At 51.4% G+C, this 17,278-nt stretch overlaps 1 protein-coding gene across 1 annotated transcript; it reads left to right on the forward strand.

The window, feature by feature from the left end:
* The first annotated feature begins 5,622 nt into the window (after positions 1 to 5,622).
* LOC129074389 (olfactory receptor 10V1-like) lies at positions 5,623 to 14,081 on the forward strand. Its single transcript, XM_054578194.1, is given in 6 exon segments — positions 5,623 to 5,681; positions 12,424 to 12,516; positions 12,757 to 13,132; positions 13,134 to 13,298; positions 13,300 to 13,683; positions 13,686 to 14,081. Coding segments are annotated over 6 exon segments (1,473 nt in total).
* Positions 14,082 to 17,278: the final 3,197 nt, after the last annotated feature.

Consider the following 17,278-nt stretch of genomic DNA (forward strand, 5'->3'; position numbering starts at 1 on the left):
ACTAAATTGGGGAGAAATCACCTGGAACAAACAACGGAACAAGAGCGAGAGAGGAGCCTTACAGCCTCGGAGACAGAAGAATCGGCTTTAGCGCAATCTAACTGGTAAGGAGTGCGGTAGAGACTGAAGAAGGCGGGCAGGGCACCCACGGGCGGCAGCACCAGAAGGATACTGAAAGGGCCAGTTGGATCCCCCTGAGAAGAGTGGGGTCTAAACCAAAAGCGGGGACCTCCAGCCTACAGCACCAGAGACCAGAAAGTACACAGAGAACAGCCAGCTGCGAAAAACGGCAGGGATGCTCTCTGCCAGAGATGGGCGGCTGGAGACGCAAAGAGCTATTTAAAGGGCCAACGCAAAAGTTTTTATTTGCAGCCACTTACGCTGGTCTCTGGCAAAGGCAGGGACAGAGTGGGCTAGAGACGCCTGAGGAGAGACTGGGGAAGGAGGCTTTGGGGAGAGGACTCAGAGAGTAGCCGGCGGGATCTCGGAGCCGACTCATCCCCCATGCGGCAGCATCCATGTTGGTCAGGCAGAGAGCACTCCCTCTGAGCGGCAGCAGCGTCAGAGGACCCAATAGCCCCGCCCCGAGGTGGGATTCGGCCCCGCCCTGTGCTGCTGTCTAAGCCGCCTGCTGAGTGCAGAGTGACTAGATTAACAGCTGGAGGAGACAGCCACAGACAGTAGATTCCGGGAAGTCTCAAACAGACTGCCTAAGACCAGACAGGGACAACATCTGACATCATCAGAGGCAGATCCAGAAAATAAAAACAGCGGTCTCCTACCATAGAAGTTCACACCACAAAGTCAGGAAATCAAGACAGATCAACCTAAGAAGCAGAAGCCAAAAAGAACAGTCTCACAAATAATGGGAAGACAAAGAAATACCCCCCACTTGAAGGGAAAGGAGGAATCCCCAGAAAGAGAACTAAATGACATAGAGGCAAGTAAACGATCAGACATTGAGTTCCAAACAACGGTTCTAAGGAAGCTCAATGAGCTCAGTGAGCTCAGAGAGAATTATAAAAAGAAAACTACAGGGAAACTACGAGGCACTTACTGAAAACCGTATCAGCATGAAAAAGGACACAGAAACTATCAATAAGACGCAAGAGGAAATGAAGAATACAATTTCTGAATTGAGGAACACAGTAGAAGGAATCAAAAGCCGGCTCGGTGAAGCCGAGGATCGAATCAGCGAGCCGGAGGACAAGGTAAGAAAAAAGCTCCCAGAAAGAGCAAGAAAACAAAAAAGGACTCAAAGAGCACAAAGAGGCATTTAGGGAAATGCAGGACAACCTGAAACGTAATAATATCCGTATAATAGGGATACCAGAAGGAGAAGAGGATGAGGGAGGGGTAGAGAACCTGTTTGAAAAAGTCATGATGGAAAACTTCCCTCATTGGAGGAGAGAAAAAGTCACACAAGTCCAGGAAGCACAGAGGGTCCCGTTCAAGAGGAACCCAGTGAGGCCCACTCCAAGACACATCATCATGAAAATGGCAAATATCAAAGACAAACAGAGAATCCTAAAGGCAGCAAGGGAGAAAGAGGTAGTAACATACAAGGGAGCCCCTATACGGCTAGCAGCTGACTTCTCAACAGAAACACTGCAAGCCAGAAGGGAGTGGCAAGAAATATTCCAAGTCATGAAAAGCAAAGGCCTGCAACCAAGACTGCTCTACCCAGCAAGGCTCTCCATGAAAATGGAAGGCGAAATAAGGAAGTTTCCCAGACAAAAGAAGGCTAAAAGAATCCACCTCCACCAAACCAGCACTGCAAAATGTGCTGAAGGGACTGCTTTAAGATGAAGAAAAAGAGTCTACGAATACTCGGTTCCTTTCACAGTTGCCAATACTTGATGTTACCAATATTTTTTAGTGTGTACTAATCTGATTGTGACAATGATGTGTTATTTCAATTGTTCCTCTATTATTTGTTGAAACTAAACCCGTTTTTGTATATTTCTTCCTATTTCTATTACTTAAAAAAAGCTTTAAATGACTTTTTGGTATTCTTTATCCATTTAGCGATTAAAGGTTTGTAGAATTGTTTTTCCTAAGGAAAAAAACAAAACAAAACAACCTATTAACCCTTTTTTTTTGATGTGTGGCATATACTTTCCCATTCTATTACTTGTCCTTCAATTTTTTTTCATATGTATATTACTGTATAGTCTTAAATGTTTAATATAGTCATATTGTCAATATTTTACTTTATAGGCTTTGGGTTTGAATATTTTACTTCAGGGTAAGAAAAATATTAGTTTCTATTTTCTCCTAAGAATCCTTAGATTCTACCTGTTGATTTTTTAAGTCACCTGAATATTTCTTGCATAACGTGTGAAATAGGGCTCTATATTTGTTTTATTTCAAGTAATAGTGGTCCATGCACCTTATATGTTGAATCAGCCTTATTTTCCCCATGGATTTGAAATATCAATTTAATCATATATTACATTGTTAGGCAGATATATATGTTAGTTTCTAGACTGCTCAGTATATTTCTGCGATCTACTTGATTATTTCTGTGCTGGTGTCACGTTGTTTTAATTGCTGAGACTTTATAATGGTTTTGCATTTTTTAATATTTTGTAATTGACTTTGACATTTAAAAAAATAATTAAAATCAACCTGCATTAAAGAAGGAAAGGAAAGAAGGAAGAAAGGAAGGAAGGAAGAAAGGGAAGGAAGGAAGGAAGGGAAGGAAGGAAGGAAGGGAAGGAAGGAAGAAAGGAAGGAAGGAAGAAAAAGAAAGAAAGAAAGATGGAACTCCTACCTTTTGCGACAACATGGATGGAACTAGAGAATATTATGCTAAGGGAAATAAGCCAGTTGGTGAAAGACAAATACCCTATGATCTCACCTCTAAGAGGAATCTGTTCAGCAAAAAACTAACGAACAAAATAAACCACAGGCATGGAAACATGGAGCAGACTGAAAGTGATCAGAGGGCACGGGGAAGGAGGACAACGGTGGAAAGGAGGAGAAGGGACTAGACAGAGAACATGTATGAATGACCCATGGACATGGACAACAGAGTGGGAATTGACTGGTGGAGCGGAGGGTGGGGATGGGTGGAGGGGAGTAAAGGGGGCGGGGAAATTGAGACAGCTGTGACAGAATAAACATGATTTAAAAATCTTAAAAAACTAAAATAAGATAAGAATAAAAATAAAGAAAGTGCAATGAAAGCAAATCCTCTTCGGTGCCAGCATCCCCAACTACTGGCTCTGCACCATCACCTGATTTTCAGCATGTCCTCTCCCAGCTTCGGTGGAAACACCGTTTTCACCCGTGCTGCTCTGTCAGCACCGTGCCTCTAAGAACACTAATCATGGTAGAGAACTCTTGAGTTGTACATCATCATCATGATGTCTGGTCCCCAGACACTACAGCATCGTTTCTGGCTCCCGACCACAGGGCTGTCTGTCCAGTGTGGGTTTACACTCAGCCACCCCTCTGCCCCTGGGGAGCGTGTTGAACATTCAACATCCATGGGAAACATGTCTGAGGCCTGTCTCCGCCTTGACCGGGCAAGAGACAAAGGGGCTTTCCCGGCCTAGACGGCTGATGCTCAACCTGTTGGTGCTGCTATGAGGCCACTGTGCTCTGATGCAAGAGCCCTGCTGGGGTAGGCGGGGAGATGCTGGGCTGTTTCCCGATTGAACGCCTGTATTTACAGACTAGTTACACATGTATTCTCTCAGTTACTCCTCCAAACAGCGAAGTGAGATAACTGCTCTTTGTCCCATGTCAAAGAGGAAAAATCTAAAGCTGAGATCAAGTATCACAGCTCACCTCAAATCGCACAGCCAGGAAGGGGTGGAGCTGAGCTTGGGACTCCACGCAAGCCTGCCCCTCAGTCAAGTCTTGCCCTCGGTTTCCGTTCTAAGCAGACTGATGCTCAGTTCTTGTCTACTTCAAGTGTCCGTGTTTGCTCTCCCTGTTCGTGTGTAAACTCTGGCATAGACGCTGGTACAGGGGACATGCCTAGTAGATGATGGCTGTCAGCCTAATAATCCTGGTGTCGGGACCAGAGTCGCTCATTCCTGGAAGGATCTGAAATGCCCCTTTGGACAAGGAGTGCAGAAGCCCCATGTGTTGGGCTGTGAGGGCGCAGCATGAACTTGTTATTTGTTGTCACTCTTTGGCTCAAAGAGTCCATCTATGTGCTCCACCAGGACCACATTTGTAATGGCGGCTGCCCATAGAGGCTACTCACAACTTCAGTAACGTGTTTGGCATACACCGCTGATTATTTTCCCCGAGGTTTTTCTCGCCGAGATCATTTTGTACTTTCTGAGACTCTCTCTCCGGTTAATAAGGCCAGCAGAGGCAACCCCCAAGTAAGCTCTCGCCTCCCCCCGCCCCGACTGTGGATCGGAAAATTGGGATTACTTTTCTGAGTTACACTGCGAACCCCGTGACTCTGGGATGTCTCTCTCTGTGTCTCTGTCTCTGTGGGTGTGTGCGAGGATGTGTGTGTGTGTGTGGGTGTGTGCGTGTGTGTGTGTGTCTCTCTCTCTCCTTCTCCCCCCTCACTAGAGCGTTAGTCTTGCTGAAGATGTGCCAGGGATCCTTGGCCTTTGTGTGTCCCTTGCAAGAGGACTGGACTTTCTTGTTGCCTATCCTGACTTCACTGCAGTCCTGAACTGTGGGCAATGGGGTAGAAGCCGAAGGCTGTGGGGCAACTGAGATTCAGGGGACTCTGAAGGCCGTGGCAAGCTTGCGCCTAGAGGGATGTTCTTTGCACCTGTCCCACGTGGACCTCAGAGTCTGGGGACCAACTGGACACGAAATGCTGATAGTAATGGAAAAAGTGAAATTTAGCCTACGCCCCTGGGAAAGAAGAATGACTCGCCTCTGCTCACATGTGCATTCATACTGCCTGCTCTTCAGAAGCCCAAGGGGATTACCTATCAAGCATCCAGTCCCCGAAAAAGCCACCAGGAAACAAGTCATTGGCCATCGATACGTACAGTCACCAGTCGTTGGACCTGCTGGCCTCTGTCGGAAGGAAAGCGCTCGCTGTGCAGGGACCACAGTTCTTTCCACCCTCCAGCTGAAATGGAAGTCCACGTTTTAGGTAAGTGAAACCATTTCGTGGCTGAAATGAGGCAAACATGTTACGATTTGCCAAGAGAAGGGTCCCCAAAATATCATTGCGTTCATCCCAAAGCAGATTTAATCTCGAGAAAACAAAGTTTGGCTCAAAGTGAGAGCAGGAAGGGGCTCTCTTTTTCACTTCCTCCACCACCATCACGGAGCATTTGAGCTCCTCGAGTCAAGGAGGCCTGGCTGCAGAGAAGCCCGGCTGATTTGAGCCCACTGCTCAGCCCCTCTCACAGATGCCGTTTAGTCATGATTCCATCCTATGCCTGGGGGGCTGGATATGCCATTTTTGGAAATGCATGCCCCCTGTGGAGTTCTCACCGAAGGGCATGTTGGGGTTGGTGCTGCCAATGCCTCGATGATACAGGATGCTTTTGAGTGTGAAGAGGCCGCTTTCCTTAGCCCTCCGGACGGAGTCCCCACAACAGGAGGCTCAGTGTGCTCACACAAGCACAGCTGCAAAAGGCCAGAGTTGGCCCTGGTGGCAACAAGAGGCGGCCACCTTCCCACATGTCTAGCCTGTTCGGTGCCTTACGACATGGCAGCAGCCTCTTCCCCGGGAGCTTGTGGTGAGGAGCGAGCCCCACCAGTGGCTTTGGAAAGGTTGTGAGGTCTCGGTGGCTGTTCTTCAAAGTCACGTATGCACACCGCTGAGGAGAAAATGAAGCTTTCGCAAGGAAAATGCAGGCAGAGGTAATTTAAAAATGTGGCTATTTGCAGTAAGCCAGAAATCATGTCTTTGCAAACATTTAAACTGACGAAAACGTTTCAAATACGAGTCAAAAAACCTGTGTGTGTGCATGCGCATGTACGTGCACACGTGATATAGGTTCACATATGTCTTCTGGAGGGAAGTGAGCAAAACTACTTGAAGTCCACCGATGTAGTAGACAACACCTAGGGCCTAGCCTTCTGCCCCCTCATTTGTGTGCTCTGAGAATGTAGCACAGCAAATGGATAGGACGGTCCATCCCAGAGTGTCTCGCAGGAAAGCGAATTTGCTTCCCTGCCTCCGCTGTCAGGTCCTCACTGCTGCAGACAAGGGGCAAAGTTGGAAACTGCTTCTGGAACCTCTCACTACGTTTAGAATCCACTGCCATGAACACACGAAAGCCTACCTGTGGGAAGTGAAAGTGAGAAATGTGAAAAGCTCAGACTCTGAGGTTCTTGCTGATTAGTGGAGCCAGGGTCCTGCATCTGGGCCACCATCCACAGGAATGGGCCTCGGCAGTTAGGTCATTCCCGTGCCAACGCGCCCGGGATTTTCCCTTGTAAAGAGCCCGAATAGTTAATAGGATGCCCACAGATATCCACCCCTGGCGCTACAGCCGCAGCAGGATGATGTTCCCAGCACTCGGTGCCACGCTGGCCCAGAACCTCTGACAGCCGACGGGAGAGAGGTGCAGAGAATCTGGAGACTTTTGAGCGATGTGGCAGCTGAGCTATCGCTGCTGTAGAACACCGAGGAGCTTGCACAGGTGGCAGCCCCAGTTACTTAGGTCTCCACTGAAGTGCCTTTCTTTCAAAGTGTTGAATTCATCTTTCAAAACCTCTACCTTCCATTGCTCCCTTTGGGCCTCCATGTCTAGGTGACCCCGGCGCCAAAGCGAGTGTTTGCACTGCCAGGTGACAGAGGGCAGGCACTTTCAGCCCTGGGCCACGGCGGTGTGTCCACTGGCCTTGCCGAAGGGCTGCTGCGGCCTTGACCTCTGCCTCCACACCAGGTTTCTCTCTTGGGCGCCCGTTGGTTTCTGCTGAGCCAGCTGGCTTCGGCAAAGCTCAGTGAGTTTGTCTTCCCCACGTGCAGGACAAGATCACGGCGAGGACGTGTTCCCAAAGCCTGTGGCATGGCCTCTGTCTCCAGTAGGGAGCAGAAGAGCTTTTGTATTAGAAACTGTGGCCAAGAGGAGAGAGGAGGAAAAGGAAGGCGGAAGGGCCGGAAAAGTGGCACACACCCACCTCGGACTGTTGGAAGCCTCTCAGGGTCAGCATCAGAGGCAGAAAGTACTGGAGTGATTCAAGGGGATTGTGTGTGATTCTAAGCCCAGACCGGGCTGCTTGGGGGTGCTGTTTCCCTTTACGGGGGTGGCGAAGTGCTGGAACGAGGGCCTTCTTCCTGCTGCTGCCTAGACCCCAGCACTGCGCTGGTCCTCCGAGGACCAGACGATTCTGAGACGTGGCAATGGCTCTGGCTTGGGCACGGGTGTTCCTGAGAAGGGCAGTAGTGGTCAGGGGGCTTTTCCGAGAAAGCCCTGTGGGCAATGGAGGCGAACAGAATGAAGACCGGCGGTGGGCAGCCCAGAGGGCCTGCAAAGTGTAGGCTGCTTTGTGAAGGCAGGGGACCCCGGAAGTATCTTGGGTCCTGCTGCCAAGATGCACAACATGGTGCAGGTTAGACATTGAGCTACACCTAGACCGGGACTGGGGAGATGAAAGAATTAGATGGCAGTTTAGGTCAGCTGAGTAGTAGCATTCTCAGGGTTCCATGACTCTTGTTCCCCCACTTCATTCAGTGAAGCTACTTTGATGGCATGGAATAGTGTGCGGCTGTTAAAAATGAATTTAGCCTTTATACATGGTTGTCACGCTTAAGAGTAAAAACACAAGGTACCACCTAATAAGTATAGCCTGGTGTCAGTGTTTCTAAGACAAAATTACATATGTGTGTAGGTATATGCACACATCTAGGTATGTTTGCGAACGGGCCTGGGATTTTGCACTCCATGGACACCTAAAAAACGGGAGGTGGCGGTTGGTAATCACCCTCATTTTTTATTCATCTCCATATTGCTTGAATTGTACAATGTCCTGTGTTACATTACTCATTAAATGTGTGCGTGTGTGTGTGTGTGTGTGTGTGTACACAAGTCTTCACGAAAGGTGGAGGCCCTGGTAGTCCGGATAAGGCCCCCCTTGTAGCCATTACAAACAATAACAGAATCGCAGCGTAGGGCCTCGAGGGGCTTGAAAGAGCTCCAATCTTGGGCTCCATTGCCCACTTTATGCTCCCCCCCCAGCAAGGCTTGATCGCTTGATTTGAATCCAGCCAAACCTCTACGTTTTCTGCCTCTACAATGAGCCCGAGACCCTGTCACAGGCTGGTGACTGCCCAAGGGCGGGGTGGGGGTGGGAATGTTTAGATTAGGCAGGTCTGAGTGAAATAGCATTGCAAAGACCCACACTGTATTTTCTGACAGCATGACTCTATTTATTCGAAAGCTCAGGAACACACGAACCTAATAGAAGGTGCTGGTGCATCAAGAGAGCAGTCAATTCCGGTGTTGGGGGTGTGGTACTGACTACGAGGGGGGCAGCAGAGAACATTCCGGGGTACTGGAAATGTTCCGTATTTTTTTCAAGAAACTTTTATTTGCCAATTTCTGGTGACACTCAATATATGTTATATTAGTTTCAGGTGTCCACCATAGTGGCCAGACGTTCATATAATTTAGCGAGTGACCCCCGGATAAGTCTAGGACCCACCGGGCACCGTAGGTAGTTTATTACGGCATTATTGACCTCGTTTCCTATGCTGTACTTTACATCCCTGTGACTACCTTCAAAGTACCAATTGGCACTTCTAAACCCTTTCCCCTCTTTCTCCCAGCCCCCAACCTCCTCCCCTCTGGCAACCGTCCCCTTGTTCTCTGCATCCACGAGTCTGTTTCTGTTTTGTTGGTGCGCATATTTTGTTCTTTAGATTCCACATAGGAGTAAAATCATACGGTATTTGTCTTTGTCTGACTTATCTCACTTAGCACAATGCCCTCTAGGCCCATCCACGTTGTCACAATGGTAAGATTTCCTTGTGTTCTTTTTTAATGGCCCAGTAACAGTCCATTGTACATGTGTGCCACATCTTCTTTACCCAGTCTTCTGTTGATGGGCAGGCACTTAGGTTGCTTCCATATCTTGGCTATGAACACAGGGGTGCATTGATCTTTTTGAATTCGTGATTTGGAATTCTTTGGAAAAATGCCCAGAAGTGTAACTGCTGGGTCATGAGGTAGTTCCAGTTTTAAGTTTTTAAGGAACCTCCATACTGCTTTCCGCAGTGGCCGCACCAGGTTACAATGCCACCAACAGTGCACGAGGGTTCCCTTTTCTCCACATCGTCGCCCGCGCTTGCTGTTTGTGGATTTATCGATGGCAGGCAGTCCGACAGGTGTGAGGTGATATGTCACTGTGGTTCTAACTGGCATTTCTCTGACGATTGGTGACACTGAGCATCTTTTCGTGTGTCTATCGGCCATCTGCAGGTCCTCTTTGGAGGAGTGTCTATTCGGGCCCTCTGCCCATTTTTAAACTGGATCTTGAGGCGGGGCGTTGGTTTTAATGAAAAATGGTAACGTAGGCCTTCATTAGACATTTGGGGCATTAACTCCTCATTTGGTGCGTCGTTGGCGAGTGTATTCCCCCACTCAGTGGGTCGTCTTTCCTTCTGTTGATGGATTCCTTTGCCGTGCCAGCACTTTTTAGTTCGACGTAGTCTCATTTGTTTATGCTTTCTTTTGTCTCCCTTGCCTGAGGAGATATATCAGAAAATATATCACTAAGAGCAATGTCAGAGAGTTTAGTGCCTACGTTTTCTTCCAGGAGTTCTACGGTTTAGGGTCTGACCTTTAAGTCTTTCATCCATTTTGAGTTTATTCCTGCATGGGATGCAAGAGGGTTGCCTAGTTTCACTTTCACTGTAGTTTTTGGCAAAGCAAATGTACGTAATTGGGTTTGAGCTACGTGACCCGGGGAAGGCACTCCCCTCGGTGGGGTGGACCATGGGGACGGCCTCCTTCCTGAGCTCTCCTCTAGGACTCCTGGAGTCCTGCCTTCACGTTTCACGTTCTGCCACAACGGGAGTGACAGAACGTAGCAACTGCCCTGAGGACACTCCCTTCCCTTCCCGATAGCCGTCAGGAAGTTCTTCTGAGGGCCGCTCCCTGTGGTCCAGACACGCAGGAAAGCCGCCTTCTGGCCTCTGGGAAGCGGCGCCGCCAGGTCCAGGCCGCTCGGCCCCGCCGCTGCTCTCCCAGAGATGGGCTGTCCCTCCCTCTTGGGCTTCTCAACTAACAGCAGATGGGGCTTCTCCCCAGATTTCCACGTCATGCACTGATCACGCCCCTTCCAGGTCACACCAAGTCTGTTTGTCCAGGGCTGTGCAAGGGACACGAGAAAAGAGCAGGGAGGACACACCAGCCGTGTTCCCGGAGGGGCAGGTGCCCTCCATTCTGCGTGAGGATGTACGTTGTAGTGCGGAGTGCGAAAAACCCATAGAAACCCCTTCAATGCCAAAGCAATACAAGACTGATTGAATTATCTTTTGGTTCTTTTAAAGTTGCTTCTGTTTATAGGCTTTATTTGTTATTATTATTTAATTATAAGTCGTTGCCTTATGGTGCGTCCATACTGTAGAAGGCAGCAGAGTGCGCGAACCTGTCTCTATGTGCGCGCGTGCATGTATGTGTCCGTGCACGCATGCATGCGTGTGTTGTGTGTGCTTATGAGTGTGCATGCGTGCATATGCATGGGCATGCCTGTTTTGTGTCGATGCGTGAGAGTGTGCGCGCGTGTCCATGTGTGTGTGAGGTATGTGTGTTTATAGGCACAGGACAAAGCACGGGAGGAACTGGACCTCACAGCTGCGAATGGTTCTCTCTGGGAGAGTGGGGAGCACCGAAGGAGCAGAAACTTTCACGTCGCCTCTCACTTCTCGCTTTTTCAGCACTTGGATCGCGTGTGAGTTTTCCTTTCATTTTTGTGATTCCTCAATATTTTCAAGGCTTAGGGCGCAAATAAAACGAGAAGTCCCCGCATTGTTTCCTGGGGAAAAGAGTGGAAGTGAGTCGGGCTGGCAAAGCTAAAGACAAAGGCCCAAGTCCAGGGAAGATAGCCACGGACCCAGGATAGCCGGCTCTCACGCTCCCAGACAGCTATGTGACACCGGGACGAGCAAGGGGCTGGGGGAGGGGGGAAGGGGGCAGAGGAGGAAAGCCAGGCTGGGCTGTGTGATTTCTGGACAGGGCCGGGGATGAGGCCGGAGACTTCATGACCATCTGTTCCGAAGGGAGGAGTGGGCAAGTTGCCCTCTAGGGGCCCGTCCAGCTCAAAGGCTCCAGCTGCCCATTAGGCCAATAGAAACCAAAACAGTACTCAGTGTATCATGCAAGTGACTGCAAAATTGGAATCACCACGATCGTCTAGGCCTATCGTCAGCATGGATTTGCAGGTTTCACTGAGCCCTCTTTGAGGCTCAGCGGCCCTGGGAGAAACTGTATGCCCCTAAGCGAGTGCCTGTCCTTTAGGTGACAACTCCACTTCCACGGGACCCTTACCTCCTATTAACTCTGGATGTGTTAGCTCTCTAGAATCTCCAGAAACCTTCTCCTCTCTTCTGCTGTGAGGGAGGGATGCGCGGGAAGAAACCGAAGGCTAAACACAAGGGCTCCCTACTTGTAACTTGGGTCCGGCCAAGGGGAGAACGAAGCAAACGTGTGCCCCTCTAGCCCAGGAAGCTGCCTGGCCTCATCCCCTTGCTCCCACGGCCCGGACGCAGAGCAGCCAAAGCCACTGTCCTGCCAGGCACTCAACGCCCCGTTGCCCCGAGAGTTCTCATTTCCACCCCGACTCTCAGCTCCGTCCTGTTGGCTCCTACCCCGTGACCTGGCCTGCCCTGCGCCCTTCACACTCTACGCCCTCCCTGGACGATCATGACCTCAGCCATCCCCAACACGTCAATGATCCTCTGCTTTCACGCAATCATTTATTGGAGCGTATGCGTTAGGCACCTACTCCGTGCCTGATGCTGTCCTAACCGTAGAGGACGCAGAAGAAAGCGACAGGCAGTTTATTCAACAAACATTCACTGATGCTTCTGATGTGTGGCAGCCACTACTTGAGAGCCTGAACAAGACACCACTCTCGCCATCATGGAGCTCAGCTCACGGGCGTTGGAGGTAGACAGAGACATAATCAAAGAATTACAGGACTCGGTAGTAAGTAATACGGGTCGGGAAGCCAGGAGTGCTGTTGATCCCTAAGGGAGGGACTGACTCAGCTTAGGTGTCAGGGCAGCCGGGGCCTCCCTGCAACTGAGGAGCGTTGGAACAGGACAGGCAGCAGCCATTGCCGGTTACACTTCTTCCTCTCTGGGCATTGTGTTCACAGCCCTTCGGCTGCAGGAACCCTGGGGATTTGGGGGTGGTGGCGGGAAAGGAGGGACAGCAGAGCCAATGTACAAAGTCAAAACGTGTTTAATATCAACATGCCAGGCCTTCTATCCTACAGGGATTCCCTGTAAGGTCAATGACCCTGTAGGGCCAGCCCCCTCTATTTCAACGGGTTTAGTAACATCAACCTCAGTGCCTCCCACCCCACGCCCACCGCCTCCCGCAGACAACTCTTCGGCACGTAAGACAACTTTGTGTGCGGGCTTTACTTATCTCGGTTCGTGTTTTGTAATAACTCACCGGCTGAACTACAGTGGCATCACAATGGGCAGCTCTTTATTCCCAGCGAGCAGAGGGCAGAATTCAAGAAGCTCGCAGAACGTGGACCAGGGCCAGGCCCGGCAAAGTGGGTTGGAGGTCCTGGAGAGCTGCCTACAGTCCCACCTGTGAGAAGGGCTCCAGGGTCTCCCACACCCTGCAGAGTTGCTAGAAAACTGCCATTTCCGGCCCGGGAGTTCTACGGCAGGGAATATAGCACGGCCCCACCGCAGAAAAACCCCACCTTAAGCTCCGGGTTCGTTGTCCTGGGCCTTGGGGATCTGGCCGAACTGCAAATCTTCTTTCCCGGGCCCCTTTTAATCACGCATCTCGTCACCCTAGCAGGGCACACAACCATTGCGCCCATCACCCTCGCTGACTGCTGCCCCCAGACCCCCATGTGCTTCTTTCTTCGCAATCAGTCCGCCGTGGAAATTTGCTGCATCTCGGTCGCTGTCCCCAGCATGCGGGCCAGTTTCCTGTCCAGCAGCCAGCGGATGCCCATCCGGGGCTGTGCCTTGCAAAGGCACCCCTTCATCTGCTCTGGGAGGAGCGGAGTGTCTCCTCCTAGCGGTGACGGCCTGTGACCGCTTTGTAGCCATCTGCAACCCTCTGCGCTACACACTCACCATCGCCAGGGCCCTCGCTCGGCAGATGCGGGCTGTGGCACGCGTCAGTGGCTTTGCGCTCTCACTCGCCCTTAGCGCACGCAGTAATGCCCCTCTTGCCCTTCTGTCGGCCCCGTGAGATCAAGCATTTCTTCTGTGACATCCCTGCCGTGCCATTCCTGGCCTGCTCAGGCACGCAAGCCAGTGAGGTTGCAGTCTTCCTGCTCTGCACGCTCACCCGGGTGATTCCCTCCTTGCTGATACTGCTCTCCTGTGGAGCCATTGTCGCTGCCATGCTCAGAATCCACTCGGCTGAGGGCAGGAGCAAAGCCTTCTCCACCTGTGCGGGGCACCTGCTGGTCTCTCTTCCGCGCTGTGGCTGCGCAATATTCGTCTACATTCGCCCCAAGTCATGCTACACCCCGGAACAGGACAAAGCCGTGTCCTGAATCCACACCAATGTAACTCCCATGCTCTACCCCCATGATCTACATATAGCCTCAGGAACAAGGAAGTCAAGGGTGGCCTCAGGAGGCTCCTGGAGAGCCACAACCAGATGAGGCGGCAGCCTCGTGCCAGGCGAGGGGCAAAGTGGAGTCCGCCGGGACTAACCTGCCTACGAGGTTACGAGAACCCAGTCGGTCATGTCCACGGCACACCCCGCGGCTCCCCTCCTCCCTCTGAGGGCTGCTCCCTGCTTGTGCGTGCGCCTGAACCTTACCACCGCCTTTTCCGTGGTCACACAGATGGAACGAATCCTAAGGCTCTCCGAAAGGCGGCAGTTCGGGGCTGTTTTGCTGTCCCTTCATGGACAATTACGTTCATCATCTGGAACACTGTCAGAGACATGAACACGGACAGGACGAAGGTCATGAGATGACCCAAACAAAACATTTAGGCAGCCACTTCTCCGGCCAAAGAGTTAGCGAGGACAGAAAAACAAGGAGCTCCCAAGTCCGACCTGGGTAAAGGGAAGAAGTGGAAAGGCAGAGCCAGCCCAGACACTGAATCCTGCACCACCAGAACACGACCTCGAGATCAGGAGAGATGCAGCAATGCAAACGAGAGCAGCAGCAGCCAAAGCAGCAGCGCCGGGGGCCTGGGACCGGTTCCACCCCCATCCCGCTCGCCACCCTCGCTAAGACGTTTCACTCCCTGCCCCAGCCCAGCCTCTGGGCCGGGGGACTCCTCCTCCTTCCACCGGCTCAAGGGCCACTGGCTCCTGGCAGCCCGTGCAGCCTACCCCTCCTGCAGCCTGACCTGCCGGGCGTGGCTTGGCGAGGCGCCTCTCCGCTGTGGCCCCACGTGCTTGCTCATCACCCAGTACTGAAACGATTCGGCCGCCTCCGGGCTGGCCTGGAGGCCCCTTGAAGGCAAGAACTATGATTAATCTCTGTTAGCAGAGGGCCTGGCACAGGACGGGTATTCAATAAGCAGTAGGTGGACTGTGAGCCCCCGTGGGCTTGGCACATCTTCGGACCCTACTTGCTAATGGAATGAAAGCCTTCAATGCCCTGCTGAGCTGAGGCCTCTGCGATCCAAGGACCCAGGTCAGACGTACTGATCTCGAGAAACTATTTGCTGACCCCACTTCCACCCCGCAGGCTGGGCTACGTGCCACGGATCCCTGAGATTCCCTCCGTCAGGGCACTCAGCAAGTAATAATTACTGAATGAATAAATGAATGAATGATCGAGCACCTCGTGTGTGCCAGGCACTGGGCATAGCTCTGGGGATACAGAAAAGCCCAAGACACGGTCCCTGCCTCGAGGAGCTCACAAATTAGCCTGGGGGATGAGGCACCAAGAGAACTTTAAAAAACCAAAACAAAACACGCAGTTGTTATGAGCCCTTCATAGGAAGAAGTGATTTGTCACCAAACCTAGGAGCACCCACATTCTGTTAAAAGAGGGGGCTGGGTCCTCGATGACCCTTCATTGGACAACTAAACCGGCATGATGACCATCGCCCCCTGGACTTCACTTTCAGTCAACGGCACACTTCCTTATAGCTTACGCCCAAAACAGGACTCCGAACTGACACGCAGAAGAACTCTGTGAGCATCAGCTGTTTCCAGCCTTGCCTGCTCCCCTCGATCGGCAGCTCCTCCTACCTACCTCATCACGCCTAGGCGATGACCCCGCCTTCTACGGCAAAGAAGCCCTCAGAGCCACCGGAGGGGGCACTCCTCAGAGGGAGTGGCAGAGCTTGAAGAATGGCAACCATGTGGGTCATTTCTTCTAGTGCCCAGCCCTACTTGCCTTTTGGTCAGCGCCAAGGCCCCAGCAAGTCCCTGAGAGATGGTGAAAACAGGAGAGCCCTCTAAGGAGCTCTGCCCAAAAGCTTACGCACCAGCAAATTCCTGGGGACAATCCAGTGCTCCATGGATGCTACGCCCCAAGAGAGGCTCATGCTGCTATCAAATGGGGCAATACTATCGCACACCTTGTGGGACTGTGGCGAGGATTGCGTGGACAGAGCACGCAAAGTGATGCCTGGCCCAGCCCCTGGCATGCAGGATGCCGAATCAATGGCAGCAAGGACCAGCCAGTTTGATGGAGTACTGGGTCCTTCCACGTTGCTCTCTCCCCTCAGGTTGCATGTCCTTCGGTGCCCTTAGAGCTGGGATAGGTTCCGGTGTCTGGAAGGGTGTGGCGATCGCTAAATGGAAGCCATACGGCTACAGCTACGGACAGAGGGAACGGGAGTGAGAGCGAGACAGACGGCGACCAGAGCAGTAGCTGTGTGTTGCCCACATTACCCACTCCAGCGCAACGCGGGCTCTGTGATTCGGGGCCATGTGACGCCCTCCTAAAGGGGTGCATGGGCACCCTTCTCTTTGGACAGGCTTAAGTGGGTGCTTCTTCTTCTATGGCTTCGAGAAATAGTAACTGCCCCTACTCTCACCCCGAAATACTTCCTTTCCTTCAAGGTGAACTAGTGACAGGTTAACACATGTTGAAGCTGGGTGAAGGGTAGGTGTGCGTTTTAAATACTATCCTCTCTTCCTGTGTGTGGATGTGTAATTTCCGTAATGAAGAGTTTTGAAAGGCAAAGGTACTGGGGTCTTCTTCACCCAAGCAGACCCCTTCCTAGCAATGCCCTCTCCCACTTTTTTTTTTTTTTTTTGCCAGTTATCTAATCTTCACTCTTCCTTTAAAGGCACAGCTCAAATGCCATTTAGTTCATCGCCCCGTTTTGATTACCGCCTTGGTCCAATTCCCGCTTAAGGCAAATCTAGTGGGAATGTCCCTGACAGGCCCCATACGCCCATGTACAGATGCACGCAGAGCCTTGGCTGCGGGAGTGCGGGGCTGGGCAAAGACAGGAAGTCCCGTCACTCCCAGGCAGTGTGGTAGGGCTCCGGCAGGTGGAGCATGACACGGCATGGGTCCAGCCCTATGCCCAGGGCCTCTGTGAGGCTAAGGGGTGAGGAGGTCAGAAGTGAAGTGCAGATAATACACTACCCACCCCCGCCCCTCCGCCAGCATTAGGGGCGTTTCCCAGAGGGAAGGGGCCCACGAACCTGTTAGCCTACGAACAAGGAGGCCTTCCAAAGTGAGAGACAAATAAGCATTTATTTGAGATCAATACGTTTAGCTATTAGGGATTTATAAATGCAGACAGAAGCCCAAAAACTGTTCCGATAAGAGACAAAGGCAACGGGTATTACTGAGAGAGAAGGGGAGCAATTACATCCACAGAAGGAAGGCATGTTTTTAAAGATTTTGCTTACTAATTTTTAGAGAGAGGGCAGGGGAGGGAGAAAGAGAGGGAGAGAAACATCCATGTGTGAGAGTCAGGATCGGTTGCTTCTCGCACGGGTGCCCCGACCGGGGACCCGGCTCACAACCCAGGCACGCGCCCTGACCGGGAAGCGAACCGGTGACCTATCGCTTTGCCGGACGACGCCCAGCCAACTGAGCTACACCGCGGAGGGCCAAGGAAGACATGCGTATTGGTGCAGATAACATGACACAGTGATGATTTGTGCTAAACAATGGTTTTCATTTTCAGTCCAGTAGTCATAATATCTGCCTTCTTGAAATGTCTGCAAACAGCCCTTTGAAGCACAGG

This window comes from Pteronotus mesoamericanus, unplaced genomic scaffold, assembly GCF_021234165.1.
Source record: "Pteronotus mesoamericanus isolate MK-2021 breed Mesoamerican mustached bat unplaced genomic scaffold, CSHL_Meso_final contig_495, whole genome shotgun sequence".
Lineage (NCBI taxonomy): Eukaryota > Metazoa > Chordata > Mammalia > Chiroptera > Mormoopidae > Pteronotus > Pteronotus mesoamericanus.